The 18461-nt window shown below is 32.7% G+C and overlaps 2 protein-coding genes across 3 annotated transcripts in view; both read left to right on the forward strand.

The window, feature by feature from the left end:
* LOC144849621 (calcium-transporting ATPase type 2C member 1-like) overlaps positions 1-3831 on the forward strand; it is a 30413-nt gene extending 26582 nt beyond the window's left edge. The window contains exon 25 of one of the 2 annotated variants that reach the window (XM_078706590.1): positions 3083-3831. In XM_078706590.1, the coding sequence (XP_078562716.1) occupies positions 3083-3154 (72 nt within the window). In that variant the 3' untranslated portion in view covers positions 3155-3831. Of the gene's footprint in view, positions 1-1566; positions 1834-3082 lie in introns of those variants that run through there. The other variant, XM_078706591.1, reaches the window with a different exon arrangement.
* Positions 3832-16012: 12181 nt separating this feature from the next.
* Positions 16013-18312, forward strand: LOC144850019 (saxiphilin-like). The gene is made up of 5 exons (XM_078707182.1): positions 16013-16297; positions 16435-16542; positions 16792-16906; positions 17385-17461; positions 18020-18312. Exons 1-5 carry the CDS (start codon positions 16126-16128, stop codon positions 18214-18216), a joined length of 669 nt encoding a protein of 222 aa, XP_078563308.1. The 5' UTR covers positions 16013-16125; the 3' UTR covers positions 18217-18312.
* Positions 18313-18461: the final 149 nt, after the last annotated feature.

Below are 18461 nucleotides of genomic sequence, written 5' to 3' on the forward strand. Positions count from 1 at the left end.
TATCATAATAGAGGCGGCACATGTGATATGGCGGTATATGTATTTATTATTTACACTGTATTACAGAATTTGCCTCTGATACTGGGCATTATGGGGAGATACAGCACCACTAATCAAGTGTATGTTGTCACTGAAGCTATCACAACATTGATTGTTGTTTGAGCATGTGTAGATTTTGTTCTATAATCTCTATATTGCTGCATAATGCAATTGAAAAGTTTTTAATATAAAATTTAGGGTGTGTTATTTTGGTGTGCTTTTAGTATATAGTTATAATATAATCTATTTTTGCTTGCTTCAAATTCTTTTCAAAGTCCCATTGGTTCTCAACCAAGTCAATGAAATTCGTAAAGCAATGCAAGTCATACGTAAGGCCATCGTAACTAATTTGACCAATCACGACGCGTGAGTAATCTGAAATCTCGCTTGTGTTGCGCCTACGTAGGTGCCTTGCGTTCACGTCGTTGCGTTGCGCATACGTCATTGCCTTGCGTTGCGCCTACGTCATTGCCTTGCGTTGCGCCTACGTCGGTGCCTTGCGTCTACGTCATTGCCTTGCGTCCAAGCGGACTAGTGCTTATCGCCCATAAAATGCCTCACAAACCTTTTTAATCAGATTATATGAATTTCGTTACCACAGTACTTTTAAGAAGTATTTAATATTAATTAATGAAAGTTGGCATACGTTACAGAGTGATTTTTTTAAGAGTTACCTTTTAATACGGTATTACTGTAAACAATTTAATTAATTATGATTTATCATTTATATTATAATGTTTTTACAAGAAATGTGTTTGTGTGCAGGCACTTAAACAAAAATTTTAGATTTTTCAAATTTTCTCTTGCATTTAAATTTAACGTTATCCAGCATTTTATTTCACTTTTTTATATTTACATTTATTAAATCACTTTCTTAATGTTTTATCAACCAAAACTGATCATGGCATTTAAATCGTTCTGTATTTAGTACCCGAGTATAGGCCCACCCTATGGTATGAGCACACCCTATGGTATAAGCCCACTATAGGGTATAAGCCCACTCTAGGGTATAAGCCCACTCTAGGGTATAATCCCACCCTAGGATATAATCTCATCCTAGGATAAAATCCCACCCTAGGATAAATCCCTCCCTAGGATATAATCCCACCCTAGGATATTATCCCACCCTAGGATATAATCCCACCCTAGGATATAATCCCACATCCTAGGAAATAAGCCCATCCTAGGAAATAAGCCCACCCTAGGATATAATCCCACCCTAGGACATAATCCCACCCTAGGACATAATCCCACATCCTAGGATATAATCCTACATCCTAGGATATAATCCTACATCCTAGGATATAATGCCACATCCTAAGATATAATCCCACATCCTAGGATATAATGCCACATCCTAGGAAATAAGCCCACATCCTAGGATATAAGCCCACATCCTAGGATATAATCCCACACCCTAGGGTATAAGCCCACCCTAGGTTTTCTCGCGTTGACTGCATTATGCATTGTAATCATGAAATGACGTTTTGTCTGTTTTTTCTTAATCTCTTTCATCACGTGGTCTAGGTAAGTGGTATTACCTTTTATTGACGTAAGGGGGCATGTATTGCAAGCTGTGATAAAGTATCTACCGTAAATTATCGAATATTCGCCGCTGTTGATAAGAGCCAAATATACGTTTTTTTATGTGACAAAAAAATGTGATGTGCCCATATATGGACATGATGATGTCATATCACTACCATATTTAAGCACATCACTACCATATTTAAGCATATCACTACCATATTTAAGCATATTACTACAATATTTAAGCATATCACTACCATATATGGGCACATAAAGTTTGATAGTGTAGACAGAGCTTTAGACTCGTTGCTGCCAAATATTAGGTCAATCGTATACTCGCAGTATACTTTTCTTCTATCTTAATTGAACATTTGTGCTAAATAACCAATTACATTACCTGATTTTATATCTTTCGGTTATTTATTTGACGAAAATCTATGACTTCTTCTGCATGTTTTGTAGCCATAGTAATATAGTGACTTATAAACTCAACTTAAAGTGCCGCGTAAATAAGCCCCCACTTGTTTTTATCACAACCGCGCTTATTCGATAATTTACGATAGAGTATGTTGTTTTTCATTTTAACCATAAATTAACAATACTTGGTAACATCATCTGTTTAAAATTATTGTCAATTTTTTTGTGTGTTTAAACAAAATATATTTCTTTGGAACCAGTCTTAAATTGGAGAAAGATTAGCATTATTATGTGATATTACTTGGCGAATGCTAAACGGTTGTTTAGTGTCAGAGGTCACAATTTTGACCTTTGACCTTAATGTAAAAAGCTATAATAAATATAAGTAAATATAATTCTGTTTGTTTATTGTATTGTTATACGTGGATTATTTACTGTTGAAGCTTGATTCACGGCCGCTTAGACGCAACGCAATGACGTAAGCGCACCGCAAGTGATTTGACCAATCATGACGCTTGGATAATCCAAACTGTCGCTTGTGATTGGTCAACTCACTAGCGTTGCGCGTACGTCGTTGTGTTGCATCTAATTGGAACAAAACTTTAGTGCATGTCTTGTACACGCTTACAATCTTGTTTAGAAATAGTTTTTCGGAGTTTATTGAATTTTTTTTATTGTGAAAATGGACACAAACAAATCACAAATGTGTAGATGCAGTTTATTTACAACCAAAAAACTAAACTCACAACACATTTCAAGCTTATAACGTTAGAATTATTGGAGCTGTAGAATGAATGTTATAATATACGAAGTGTATTCTGGTATATGTTTTGTGTTTGTATGGTGGAATATATACATATATAATATATACATTGTACAGCTCTGCTCTGCAACATAAGTTGAAATGATTTTTATCAAATATCTTATATGAAATATCACTAATCTTTCATAAACCATTTTATTTTTATTTTTATTTATTAGTTTATTTTTTAAAATATATTAATATGGTGTTTATTTCATACACGCATTAACAATTATTAACATTAAAACTTTTATATTTCATGATTTTACTTTATTTACAAAACTGACTTTTTAGGAGAAGTGTGAAATAGAAGAGAAAAAGAAAGAAGTTGAAGTAGAGAGTAACGGCAACCACCTACCATTTTGAAATTTTATCTTTTTCTTTCTTTTTTATGAACACTGTGATTTCTTCCCCAAAATCAAAACTTTAGGGTTTTTAGAAATATTTACAATCTCATTGTTTAACAATGTTTAATAACTCGAATTTATTCACAGCAGAAAATGTGTAATTTCAATTAAATTTCTTTTATTTCGGAAAATGCATCGATATCAACAAACGTACAAATAAAAGAAAAAAGATAATTCGCGAACTCTAAGCTTAAATTTATAGGATACTTCTCAATCTATATTAGTGTGGTCTAAGTTTTAGCTGTTAATTATGAACCGTTTAAGTTTAATTAAAGAGCAAAGATTGGCCTAATAGAACGCATTTAAAGTCGACCCGGGGAAGACATTTCACCTTTTGCTTCTTTAACGGTTCGACCCACCCACGATGTGACAAAATGTAGTATATTTCACAGAGAAGAAATGGCACAGCCTGGCTATGACGTACTTGTTAAAGTTGTCAAACATTATAAAAACGTTGTCAATAATAGGTCTACTTATACGTGATTTAAACAGACGTTTGCACAAAGTTAAACAACATGTTTTAATCAGGTCGTTGTATGTAAATGATTCTAAGAGACGGTACGCAGACACTCGAACCCTAACCCATGACGTAATATGTTTTAAATGATGAAAATGTCTTTTGTAATTAAAGCATTTGGATAATTTTAACTAATGGTACTGTAGTTTTGAATTTAATCATGCAAAAACTAGCCGATTAGCGGTACTGTTAAAATGTGTCTAGTGTCATAGGAAAATACCGTGATGCAACATCACATGTGTTTCACATGCATCGCCAAGTAACATAACCTTACATGATACAAGAACCTTGTGATACATATGCTATACTGTAGTGTCTAATTTCCCTACTGTAGGTACAAGGAACAAATTATTTGTCATTGTATAGTACAGAATTAAAAAAAAAAAAAAATCCCTGTACTATATATAGTACAGGGATTTTTTCAAATTTTGGACAAAATACGCACTTTTAAAATACTGTTAGTACAGGGAAATTTTCGAAAAATTGCCATTTTCCGATTTATTTTTTGACATAAATGGTTACTATAGCATAATAAACATGCACAGAGTCGAATAATGGGTTCTGCGCATGTCAATTGTGCTATAGTAACCAGTTTTATCGAGAAAAAAAAAGTCGAAAATTGGCCATTTTTGGAAAAAATCCTTGTACTATTATAGTACAGGGAAATTTTCGAAAAATGGCCATTTTTCGACCCTTTCATTTTTTGACATAAATGGTTACTATAGCATAATAAACATGTGCAGAGTCGAATAATGGGTTCTACGCATGTCAATTGTGCTATAGTAACCAGTTTTATCGAAAAATAAAAAGGTCGAAAATTTGTCATTTTTTGGAAAAAATCCCTGTACTATAGTAAGGGAAATTTTCGAAAAATGGCCAATTTTCGACCTTTTTATTTTTTGACATAAATGGTTACTATACCATAATAAACATGCGCAGAGTCGAATAATGGGTTCTGCGCATGTCAATTGTGCTATAGTAACCAGTTTTATCGAAAAATAAAAAGGTCGAAAATTGGTCATTTTTTGAAAAAATCCTTGTACTATAGTAAGGGAAATTTTCGAAAAATGGCCAATTTTCGACCTTTTTATTTTTTAACATAAATAGTTACTATAGCATTATAAACATGCGCAGAGTCGAATAATGCGTTCTGCGCATGTCAATCGTGCTATAGTAACCAGTTTTATCGAAAAATAAAAAGGTCGAAAATTGGTCATTTTTTGAAAAAAATCCCTGTACTATAGTAAGGGAAATTTTCGAAAAATGGCCAATTTTCGACCTTTTTATTTTTTGACATAAATGGTTACTATAGCATTATAAACATGCGCAGAGTCGAATAATGCGTTCTGCGCATGTCAATTGTGCTATAGTAACCAGTTTTATCGAAAAATAAAAAGGTCGAAAATTGGTCATTTTTTGAAAAAATCCCTGTACTATAGTAAGGAAAATTTTCGAAAATTGGCAAATTTTCGACTCTTTTATTTTTTGACATAAATGGTTACTATAGCATAATAAACATGCGCAGAGTCGAATAATGGGTTCTGCGCATGTCAATTGTGCTATAGTAACCAGTTTTATCGAAAAATAAAAAGGTCGAAAATTGGCCATTTTTTGAAAAAATCCCTGTACTATATAGTACAGGGAAATTTTCGAAAAATGGCCAATTGTCGACCTTTTTATTTTTTGACATAAATGGTTACTATAGCATTATAAACATGCGCAGAGTCGAATAATGGGTTCTGCGCATGTCAATTGTGCTATAGTAACCAGTTTTATCGAAAAATAAAAAGGTCGAAAATTTGCCATATTTGGAAAAAATACCTGTACTATAGTACAGGGAAATTTTCGAATAATAGCCATTTTTCGACCCTTTTATTTTTTGACATAAATAGTTACTATAGCATTATAAACATGCGCAGAGTCGAATAATGCGTTCTGCGCATGTCAATCGTGCTATAGTAACCAGTTTTATCGAAAAATAAAGAGGTCGAAAATTGGTCATTTTTGGAAAAAATCCCTGTACTATAGTAAGGGAAATTTTCGAAAAATGGCAAATTTTCGACTCTTTTATTTTTTTACATAAATGGTTACTATAGCATAATAAACATGCGCAGAGTCGAATAATGGGTTCTGCGCATGTCAATTGTGCTATAGTAACCAGTTTTATCGAAAAATAAAAAGGTCGAAAATTGGCCATTTTTGGAAAAAATCCCTGTACTATAGTACAGGGAAATTTTCGAAAAATAGCCAATTTTCGACCCTTTTATTTTTTGACATAAATGGTTACTATAGCATAATAAACATGCGCAGAGTCTAATAATGGGTTCTGCGCATGTCAATTGTGCTATAGTAACCAGTTTTATCGAAAAATAAAAAGGTCGAAAATTTGCCATATTTGGAAAAAATACCTGTACTATAGTACAGGGAAATTTTCGAATAATAGCCATTTTTCGACCCTTTTATTTTTTGACATAAATGGTTACTATAGCATAATAAACATGCGCAGAGTCGAATAATGGGTTCTGCGCATGTCAATTGTGCTATAGTAACCAGTTTTATCGAAAAATAAAAAGGTCGAAAATTGGTCATTTTTTGAAAAAATCCCTGTACTATAGTAAGGGAAATTTTCGAAAAATGGCCAATTTTCGACCTTTTTATTTTTTGACATAAATAGTTACTATAGCATAATAAACATGCGCAGAGTCGAATAATGGGTTCTGCGCATGTCAATCGTGCTATAGTAACCAGTTTTATCGAAAAATAAAAAGGTCGAAAATTGGTCATTTTTTGAAAAAATCCCTGTACTATAGTAAGGGAAATTTTCGAAAAATGGCCAATTTTCGACCTTTTTATTTTTTGACATAAATGGTTACTATAGCATAATAAACATGCGCAGAGTCGAATAATGGGTTCTGCGCATGTCAATTGTGCTATAGTAACCAGTTTTATCGAAAAATAAAAGGGTCGAAAATTGGTCATTTTTCGAAAAAATCCCTGTACTATAGTAAGGGAAATTTTCGAAAAATGGCAAATTTTCGACTCTTTTATTTTTTGACATAAATGGTTACTATAGCATAATAAACATGCGCAGAGTCGAATAATGGGTTCTGCGCATGTCAATTGTGCTATAGTAACCAGTTTTATCGAAAAATAAAAAGGTCGAAAATTGGCCATTTTTGGAAAAAATCCCTGTACTATAGTAAGGGAAATTTTCGAAAAATGGCCAATTTTCGACCTTTTTATTTTTTGACATAAATGGTTACTATAGCATAATAAACATGCGCAGAGTCGAATAATGGGTTCTGCGCATGTCAATTGTGCTATAGTAACCAGTTTTATCGAAAAATAAAAAGGTCGAAAATTGGTCATTTTTTGAAAATATCCCTGTACTATAGTAAGGAAAATTTTCGAAAAATGGCAAATTTTCGACTCTTTTATTTTTTGACATAAATGGTTACTATAGCATAATAAACATGCGCAGAGTCGAATAATGGGTTCTGCGCATGTCAATTGTGCTATAGTAACCAGTTTTATCGAAAAATAAAAAGGTCGAAAATTGGCCATTTTTGGAAAAAATCCCTGTACTATAGTAAGGGAAATTTTCGAAAAATGGCCAATTTTCGACCTTTTTATTTTTTGACATAAATGGTTACTATAGCATAATAAACATGCGCAGAGTCGAATAATGGGTTCTGCGCATGTCAATTGTGCTATAGTAACCAGTTTTATCGAAAAATAAAAAGGTCGAAAATTGGTCATTTTTGGAAAATATCCCTGTACTATAGTAAGGAAAATTTTCGAAAAATAGCCAATTTTCGACCCTTTTATTTTTTGACATAAATGGTTACTATAGCATAATAAACATGCGCAGAGTCGAATAATGGGTTCAGCGCATGTCAATTGTGCTATAGTAACAAGTTTTATCGAAAAATAAAAAGGTCGAAAATTGGCCATTTTTGGAAAAAATCCCTGTACTATAGTAAGGGAAATTTTCGAAAAATGGCCAATTTTCGACCTTTTTATTTTTTGACATAAATGGTTACTATAGCATAATAAACATGCGCAGAGTCGAATAATGGGTTCTGCGCATGTCAATTGTGCTATAGTAACCAGTTTTATCGAAAAATAAAAAGGTCGAAAATTGGTCATTTTTGGAAAAAATCCCTGTACTATAGTAAGGGAAATTTTCGAAAAATGTCCAATTTTCGACCTTTTTATTTTTTGACATAAATGGTTACTATAGCATTATAAACATGAGCAGAGTCGAATAATGCGTTCTGCGCATGTCAATTGTGCTATAGTAACCAGTTTTATCGAAAAATAAAAAGGTCGAAAATTGGTCATTTTTTGAAAAAATCCCTGTACTATAGTAAGGGAAATTTTCGAAAATTGGCCAATTTTCGACTCTTTTATTTTTTGACATAAATGGTTACTATAGCATAATAAACATGCGCAGAGTCGAATAATGGGTTCTGTGCATGTCAATTGTGCTATAGTAACCAGTTTTATCGAAAAATAAAAAGGTCGGAAATTGGTCATTTTTTGAAAAAATCCCTGTACTATAGTAAGGGAAATTTTCGAAAAATGGCCAATTTTCGACTTTTTTATTTTTTGACATAAATGGTTACTATAGCATTATAAACATGCGCAGAGTCGAATAATGGGTTCTGCGCATGTCAATTGTGCTATAGTAACCAGTTTTATCGAAAAATAAAAAGGTCGAAAATTGGCCATTTTTGGAAAAAATCCCTGTACTATAGTACAGGGAAATTTTCGAAAAATAGCCAATTTTCGACCCTTTTATTTTTTGACATAAATGGTTACTATAGCATAATAAACATGCGCAGAGTCTAATAATGGGTTCTGCGCATGTCAATTGTGCTATAGTAACCAGTTTTATCGAAAAATAAAAAGGTCGAAAATTGGTCATTTTTTGAAAAAATCCCTGTACTATAGTAAGGGAAATTTTCGAAAATTGGCCAATTTTCGACTCTTTTATTTTTTGACATAAATGGTTACTATAGCATAATAAACATGCGCAGAGTCGAATAATGGGTTCTGCGCATGTCAATTGTGCTATAGTAACCAGTTTTATCGAAAAATAAAAAGGTCGAAAATTGGTCATTTTTGGAAAAAATCCCTGTACTATAGTAAGGGAAATTTTCGAAAAATGGCCAATTTTCGACCTTTTTATTTTTTGACATAAATAGTTACTATAGCATAATAAACATGCGCAGAGTCGAATAATGGGTTCTGCGCATGTCAATCGTGCTATAGTAACCAGTTTTATCGAAAAATAAAAAGGTCGAAAATTGGTCATTTTTTGAAAAAATCCCTGTACTATAGTACAGGGAAATTTTCGAAAAATGGCCAATTTTCGACCTTTTTATTTTTTGACATAAATGGTTACTATAGCATAATAAACATGCGCAGAGTCGAATAATGGGTTCTGCGCATGTCAATTGTGCTATAGTAACCAGTTTTATCGAAAAATAAAAAGGTCGAAAATTGGTCATTTTTTGAAAATATCCCTGTACTATAGTAAGGAAAATTTTCGAAAAATAGCCAATTTTCGACCCTTTTATTTTTTGACATAAATGGTTACTATAGCATAATAAACATGCGCAGAGTCGAATAATGGGTTCAGCGCATGTCAATTGTGCTATAGTAACCAGTTTTATCGAAAAATAAAAAGGTCGAAAATTGGTCATTTTTGGAAAAAATCCCTGTACTATAGTAAGGGAAATTTTCGAAAAATGGCCAATTTTCGACCTTTTTATTTTTTGACATAAATAGTTACTATAGCATTATAAACATGCGCAGAGTCGAATAATGCGTTCTGCGCATGTCAATCGTGCTATAGTAACCAGTTTTATCGCAAAATAAAAAGGTCGAAAATTGGTCATTTTTGGAAAAAATCCCTGTACTATAGTAAGGGAAATTTTCGAAAAATGGCCAATTTTCGACCTTTTTATTTTTTGACATAAATGGTTACTATAGCATTATAAACATGAGCAGAGTCGAATAATGCGTTCTGCGCATGTCAATTGTGCTATAGTAACCAGTTTTATCGAAAAATAAAAAGGTCGAAAATTGGTCATTTTTTGAAAAAATCCCTGTACTATAGTAAGGGAAATTTTCGAAAATTGGCCAATTTTCGACTCTTTTATTTTTTGACATAAATGGTTACTATAGCATAATAAACATGCGCAGAGTCGAATAATGGGTTCTGTGCATGTCAATTGTGCTATAGTAACCAGTTTTATCGAAAAATAAAAAGGTCGGAAATTGGTCATTTTTTGAAAAAATCCCTGTACTATAGTAAGGGAAATTTTCGAAAAATGGCCAATTTTCGACTTTTTTATTTTTTGACATAAATGGTTACTATAGCATTATAAACATGCGCAGAGTCGAATAATGGGTTCTGCGCATGTCAATTGTGCTATAGTAACCAGTTTTATCGAAAAATAAAAAGGTCGAAAATTGGCCATTTTTGGAAAAAATCCCTGTACTATAGTACAGGGAAATTTTCGAAAAATAGCCAATTTTCGACCCTTTTATTTTTTGACATAAATGGTTACTATAGCATTATAAACATGCGCAGAGTCGAATAATGGGTTCTGCGCATGTCAATTGTGCTATAGTAACCAGTTTTATCGAAAAATAAAAAGGTCGAAAATTGGTCATTTTTTGAAAATATCCCTGTACTATAGTAAGGAAAATTTTCGAAAAATAGCCAATTTTCGACCCTTTTATTTTTTGACATAAATGGTTACTATAGCATAATAAACATGCGCAGAGTCGAATAATGGGTTCAGCGCATGTCAATTGTGCTATAGTAACAAGTTTTATCGAAAAATAAAAAGGTCGAAAATTGGCCATTTTTGGAAAAAATCCCTGTACTATAGTAAGGGAAATTTTCGAAAAATGGCCAATTTTCGACCTTTTTATTTTTTGACATAAATGGTTACTATAGCATAATAAACATGCGCAGAGTCGAATAATGGGTTCTGCGCATGTCAATTGTGCTATAGTAACCAGTTTTATCGAAAAATAAAAAGGTCGAAAATTGGTCATTTTTGGAAAAAATCCCTGTACTATAGTAAGGGAAATTTTCGAAAAATGGCCAATTTTCGACCTTTTTATTTTTTGACAAAAATAGTTACTATAGCATTATAAACATGCGCAGAGTCGAATAATGCGTTCTGCGCATGTCAATCGTGCTATAGTAACCAGTTTTATCGCAAAATAAAAAGGTCGAAAATTGGTCATTTTTGGAAAAAATCCCTGTACTATAGTAAGGGAAATTTTCGAAAAATGGCCAATTTTCGACCTTTTTATTTTTTGACATAAATGGTTACTATAGCATTATAAACATGAGCAGAGTCGAATAATGCGTTCTGCGCATGTCAATTGTGCTATAGTAACCAGTTTTATCGAAAAATAAAAAGGTCGAAAATTGGTCATTTTTTGAAAAAATCCCTGTACTATAGTAAGGGAAATTTTCGAAAATTGGCCAATTTTCGACTCTTTTATTTTTTGACATAAATGGTTACTATAGCATAATAAACATGCGCAGAGTCGAATAATGGGTTCTGTGCATGTCAATTGTGCTATAGTAACCAGTTTTATCGAAAAATAAAAAGGTCGGAAATTGGTCATTTTTTGAAAAAATCCCTGTACTATAGTAAGGGAAATTTTCGAAAAATGGCCAATTTTCGACCTTTTTATTTTTTGACATAAATGGTTACTATAGCATAATAAACATGCGCAGAGTCGAATAATGGGTTCTGCGCATGTCAATTGTGCTATAGTAACCAGTTTTATCGAAAAATAAAAAGGTCGAAAATTGGTCATTTTTTGAAAATATCCCTGTACTATAGTAAGGAAAATTTTCGAAAAATAGCCAATTTTCGACCCTTTTATTTTTTGACATAAATGGTTACTATAGCATAATAAACATGCGCAGAGTCGAATAATGGGTTCAGCGCATGTCAATTGTGCTATAGTAACAAGTTTTATCGAAAAATAAAAAGGTCGAAAATTGGCCATTTTTGGAAAAAATCCCTGTACTATAGTAAGGGAAATTTTCGAAAAATGGCCAATTTTCGACCTTTTTATTTTTTGACATAAATGGTTACTATAGCATAATAAACATGCGCAGAGTCGAATAATGGGTTCTGCGCATGTCAATTGTGCTATAGTAACCAGTTTTATCGAAAAATAAAAAGGTCGAAAATTGGTCATTTTTGGAAAAAATCCCTGTACTATAGTAAGGGAAATTTTCGAAAAATGGCCAATTTTCGACCTTTTTATTTTTTGACATAAATAGTTACTATAGCATTATAAACATGCGCAGAGTCGAATAATGCGTTCTGCGCATGTCAATCGTGCTATAGTAACCAGTTTTATCGCAAAATAAAAAGGTCGAAAATTGGTCATTTTTGGAAAAAATCCCTGTACTATAGTAAGGGAAATTTTCGAAAAATGGCCAATTTTCGACCTTTTTATTTTTTGACATAAATGGTTACTATAGCATTATAAACATGAGCAGAGTCGAATAATGCGTTCTGCGCATGTCAATTGTGCTATAGTAACCAGTTTTATCGAAAAATAAAAAGGTCGAAAATTGGTCATTTTTTGAAAAAATCCCTGTACTATAGTAAGGGAAATTTTCGAAAATTGGCCAATTTTCGACTCTTTTATTTTTTGACATAAATGGTTACTATAGCATAATAAACATGCGCAGAGTCGAATAATGGGTTCTGTGCATGTCAATTGTGCTATAGTAACCAGTTTTATCGAAAAATAAAAAGGTCGGAAATTGGTCATTTTTTGAAAAAATCCCTGTACTATAGTAAGGGAAATTTTCGAAAAATGGCCAATTTTCGACCTTCTATTTTTTGACATAAATAGTTACTATAACATTATAAACATGCGCAGAGTCGAATAATGCGTTCTGCGCATGTCAATCGTGCTATAGTAACCAGTTTTATCGAAAAATAAAAAGGTCGAAAATTGGTCATTTTTGGAAAAAATCCCTGTACTATAGTAAGGGAAATTTTCGAAAAATGGCCAATTTTCGACTTTTTTATTTTTTGACATAAATGGTTACTATAGCATTATAAACATGCGCAGAGTCAAATAATGAGTTCTGCGCATGTCAATCGTGCTATAGTAAACAGTTTTGATCGAAAAATAAAAAGGTCGAAAATTGGTCATTTTTTGAAACAATCCCTGTACTTATAGTAAGGAAAATTTTCGAAAATTGGCCAATTTTCGACTCTTTTATTTTTTGACATAAATTGTTACTATAGCATAATAAACATGCGCAGAGTCGAATAAATGGGTTCTGCGCATGTCAATTGTGCTATAGTAACCAGTTTTATCGAAAAATAAAAAGGTCGAAAATTGGCCATATTTGGAAAAAATCCCTGTACTATAGTAAGGGAAATTTTCGAAAAATGGCCAATTTTCGACCTTTTTATTTTTTGACATAAATGGTTACTATAGCATTATAAACATGCGCAGAGTCGAATAATGCGTTCTGCGCATGTCAATCGTGCTATAGTAACCAGTTTTATCGAAAAATAAAAAGGTCGAAAATTGGTCATTTTTTGAAAAATTCCCTGTACTTATAGTAAGGAAAATTTTCGAAAATTGGCCAATTTTCGACTCTTTTATTTTTTGACATAAATTGTTACTATAGCATAATAAACATGCGCAGAGTCGAATAAATGGGTTCTGCGCATGTCAATTGTGCTATAGTAACCAGTTTTATCGAAAAATAAAAAGGTCGAAAATTGGCCATATTTGGAAAAAATCCCTGTACTATAGTAAGGGAAATTTTCGAAAAATGGCCAATTTTCGACCTTTTTATTTTTTGACATAAATGGTTACTATAGCATTATAAACATGCGCAGAGTCGAATAATGCGTTCTGCGCATGTCAATCGTGCTATAGTAACCAGTTTTATCGAAAAATAAAAAGGTCGAAAATTGGTCATTTTTTGAAAAATTCCCTGTACTTATAGTAAGGAAAATTTTCGAAAATTGGCCAATTTTCGACTCTTTTATTTTTTGACATAAATTGTTACTATAGCATAATAAACATGCGCAGAGTCGAATAAATGGGTTCTGCGCATGTCAATTGTGCTATAGTAACCAGTTTTATCGAAAAATAAAAAGGTCGAAAATTGGCCATATTTGGAAAAAATCCCTGTACTATAGTAAGGGAAATTTTCGAAAAATGGCCAATTTTCGACCTTTTTATTTTTTGACATAAATGGTTACTATAGCATTATAAACATGCGCAGAGTCGAATAATGCGTTCTGCGCATGTCAATCGTGCTATAGTAACCAGTTTTATCGAAAAATAAAAAGGTCGAAAATTGGTCATTTTTTGAAAAATTCCCTGTACTTATAGTAAGGAAAATTTTCGAAAATTGGCCAATTTTCGACTCTTTTATTTTTTGACATAAATTGTTACTATAGCATAATAAACATGCGCAGAGTCGAATAATGGGTTCTGCGCATGTCAATTGTGCTATAGTAACCAGTTTTATCGAAAAATAAAAAGGTCGAACATTGGTCATTTTTTGAAAAAAATCCCTGTACTATAGTAAGGGAAATTTTCGAAAAATGGCCAATTTTCGACCTTTTTATTTTTTGACATAAATGGTTACTATAGCATTATAAACATGCGCAGAGTCGAATAATGGGTTCTGCGCATGTCAATCGTGCTATAGTAACCAGTTTTATCGAAAAATAAAAAGGTCGAAAATTGGTCATTTTTTGAAAAAATCCCTGTACTATAGTAAGGAAAATTTTCGAAAATTGGCCAATTTTCGACTCTTTTATTTTTTGACATAAATTGTTACTATAGCATAATAAACATGCGCAGAGTCGAATAATGCGTTCTGCGCATGTCAATTGTGCTATAGTAACCAGTTTTATCGAAAAATAAAAAGGTCGAACATTGGTCATTTTTTGAAAAAAATCCCTGTACTATAGTAAGGGAAATTTTCGAAAAATGGCCAATTTTCGACCTTTTTATTTTTTGACATAAATGGTTACTATAGCATTATAAACATGCGCAGAGTCGAATAATGGGTTCTGCGCATGTCAATCGTGCTATAGTAACCAGTTTTATCGAAAAATAAAAAGGTCGAAAATTGGTCATTTTTTGAAAAAATCCCTGTACTATAGTAAGGAAAATTTTCGAAAATTGGCAAATTTTCGACCCTTTTATTTTTTGACATAAATGGTTACTATAGCATAATAAACATGCGCAGAGTCGAATAATGGGTTCTCCGCATGTCAATTGTGCTATAGTAACCAGTTTTATCGACAAATAAAAAGGTCGAAAATTGGTCATTTTTTGAAAAAATTCCTGTACTATAGTAAGGAAAATTTTCGAAAAATAGCCATTTTTCGCCCCCTTTATTTTTTGACATAAATGGTTACTATAGCATAATAAACATGCGCAGAGTCGAATAATGGGTTCTGCGCATGCCAATTGTGATATAGTAACCAGTTTTATCGAAAAATAAAAAGGTCGAAAATTGGCCATTTTTGGAAAAAATCCCTGTACTATAGTAAGGGAAATTTTCGAAAAATGGCCAATTTTCGACCTTTTTATTTTTTGACATAAATGGTTACTATAGCATTATAAACATGCACAGAGTCGAATAATGCGTTCTGCGCATGTCAATTGTACTATAGTAACCAGTTTTATCGAAAAATGAAAAGGTCGAAAATTGGCCATTTTTGGAAAAAAAAAATATATATATATATATATATGGCAATATTATGGCATAATTATTGATTTTTAAAAAGTGGATATTTTAGCAATTTTTCGAAAAAATCCCTGTAGGCCTACAGGGAAATTTTCGAAATATTGGCATGTACAGAATAATAACATAATTTGTTCTGCGCATGTTACCTCAATAAATGCATTCAGTCGATATTTTGCAACTGGATTTCGAAATAATAGACGTGGTTACTTCACGACAATTAGTGAAACACGTTACAATGATATAGCTTATTAATTTAATTTATTATCTGTTATTACAATATTGATAACGGAATCAAAATGCTGAAAATGTTGAAATATCCACACGTATGACAAACCCCATATCAGCCTAAAGCCTCTTTTTTCTTATATTGTAATATACACAATCTTATATCTGTAATCGATAAACAAAACAATATAGATAGTTAGGTTTGGACAATGGCTAATGTTATCACCATCTGTGATCACACAAAACCTGTGTAAATTAATCAAATTCCCAACGCAATACAACAATATTCTGTCAAAGTGTATAAAAAGAAGAGAAAGTATTACTCGTTCGTTCATTTTCTCTAAGACAAAACCTCTACAAGACTTTCCCGTAAAACGTCGTACAATCAGTCATGAAGTTGTTCCTGTCAGTTTTGATTTGCGCTGTTGCAGCTAGCTCTGCCATATACTGCGGGCCAGAAGCCTGTAAGGAGTTTGAATGCGAACCCGTTGAGGAGTGCGATGGTCGATTGGAACCAAATGGCGGATACTGCGGCTGCTGTGAGACCTGTGTAGTCCAGTTAGGTAATATACACTTATATTATTATTAGTGTACTTTAAATAGACACGATGCGTAACTACCACAGTACTATGATCCGAACTCTGCGTCCGTCCGTCACGACGCGTTGTGATAAAAAATATTGCGTTACTTGATTTTTCAGGAGAAGGTGAAGTTTGTCCACCACTTTTATTCGGAGCTCCTCTTTACACGGAATGTGCCAGTGGTTTGTATTGCGACCAGGATAGTCTGCTCTGCAGCCTACTCGGAGGTAAACCACATTAATTACTTCTTTGCAAACTACATTTACGCATTTAATGTTACTTTTAGCAGCAAATCACATTTAAATTAGTCTCTTAATGTATGGAGCTTTAAACACCAGAGTAGCGGCGCATATTTTTCAATTCTTTGCATACGACAAGGTTCAATACCGTGGTGCCGTTTTGGACCGCAATGCTTCAGATTCCGTGCCAATTATTAAATATTTTCATATATTAATTGTGCATTTGATGTTTAATAGAGTGCCAGGCTGAGTACGACCGAAAAAGCCAAATAACCGAACCAGTTTTGGGGTTGGACCTGCCAGAATGCGAAGATGATGGCACATTCTCACCTAAACAATGCACAGAAGCCGTGTAAGTTTGCATTCAGTAGTTACGTGACTGTGTTAATTTTATTACACTAGACGCGTACCATCTAGGTCGTGCCCACAGAGATGGTTCTCGAATACACAGTAATTTCAGCGTAAAAAACTGGCGATTTCAAATATACGTAATAAATTGACACGGTTCTTAAAACTGTCACTGAGTGTCATAGTCGATTGAAATAGTAAAGTACATGTAACGATACACTATTACGACGTTTATATTTAATCAATACAAACGTTGAGAAGCAACTGTCAGTAATACAATTTAATTATGTGTTTAAACAGTACCAACACTCACAGTAAACAATTTGTGCTTCAAAATGGGACAAAAATGGTTTATGTATTTATTATCAAAGGTTTTAAGTTTATCCCCCAAGGGCCTATAAATGTACCTACTTGTGTTATATCAAATAATTATACTGTTTGTTTCAAGATGAATATTATCATATTATTGTTTTTCTGTTTAGATGTTATTGTGTAAGTGCGGAGGGTAACCGAATTGGAGGTAAATCTGACGTATGGGAAGCCGATGAAGTCACATGTGGTGCGTCAATTCTTAAATGTACAATTTTTTTCTTTTCGGAAAAAACTTTAAAAAAAACATTTTTTACATTTTATAATTCTATACAAATTTATTTATAAACATTTTTTATACAGTATATCTTTTATATACAACCGTAACACCCCTCTTTTGGGACACTCTAATCAAGGGATATTTTCTAGTGAAATGAACTAGGCCCAATATGTTTTAACACTACGGCCAACCTCTATTAAGGGCACCGCTATTAAGATGGCACTTCTGCGTCCTGAAGGTGTCCCCTTAATAGGGTTCTACTGTATATCGATAACAATTTAGCAAGAATTTTTTACAGTATTACCTACATATCATTATTATGTTAATATATACAACTATTTGTTAATTATACAATGTATTATAAATAGGATTCTTTCAAGCGCGCGTAGAAAGTAGTTTGACCAATCACGACGTGATGGGTCGTCACGTTGTCGATTGTGATTGGTCAATCTATTTGCGTTGTGCCTACGTCATGTTTCCGAAGCCATTTCCGGAAACTGGCTTAATAATGTTATTTATTCTCTTCAGAATGTCAAAGAGAACGTTATGAGACCATGATGGGTGAACCACTAATGGGAGCATTTGTCCCAGAATGCAATGTGTCTGGTGATTACGAGGCTGTCCAGTGTCATGGCTCAGTGTGCTATTGCGTCGAAAGTAGCCACGGTAACAAGATCGAAGGATCAGAGAAACACATTTCAGAATACATTAATATGAAATGTTAAATAAAAAATTGGAAAGTAAATTTACTATCAATAAATTTAGATTATTAACGACACAATCGATATATATTGATTATAAGAAATTGATACAAATGCCAAGATTAGTTGGGGAATTCATTGTAAGAAGAATTTCTAACTATAAGTTTAAATAATATAACAAATAAACTAATATCAGAGCATAGAAACTTGTTGTTTTTTTTCATCATATCATACGATAATAGTTTATTATAAATAATTCTGTTAAAGAT

This window comes from Antedon bifida, chromosome 8 (assembly GCF_963402885.1).
Source record: "Antedon bifida chromosome 8, ecAntBifi1.1, whole genome shotgun sequence".
NCBI classification, from domain to species: Eukaryota; Metazoa; Echinodermata; class Crinoidea; order Comatulida; family Antedonidae; genus Antedon; species Antedon bifida.

Excerpts from the sequence above, each read along its gene's own strand:
- LOC144850019 (XM_078707182.1), top strand. The coding sequence starts at position 16,126 with ATGAAGTTGTTCCTGTCAGTTTTGATTTGCGCTGTTGCAGCTAGCTCT. Across the intron at positions 16,298-16,434 it reads GACCTGTGTAGTCCAGTTAG|GAGAAGGTGAAGTTTGTCCA; the intron begins GTAATATACACT and ends TTGATTTTTCAG. Across the intron at positions 16,907-17,384 it reads AAACAATGCACAGAAGCCGT|ATGTTATTGTGTAAGTGCGG; the intron begins GTAAGTTTGCAT and ends TTTTCTGTTTAG.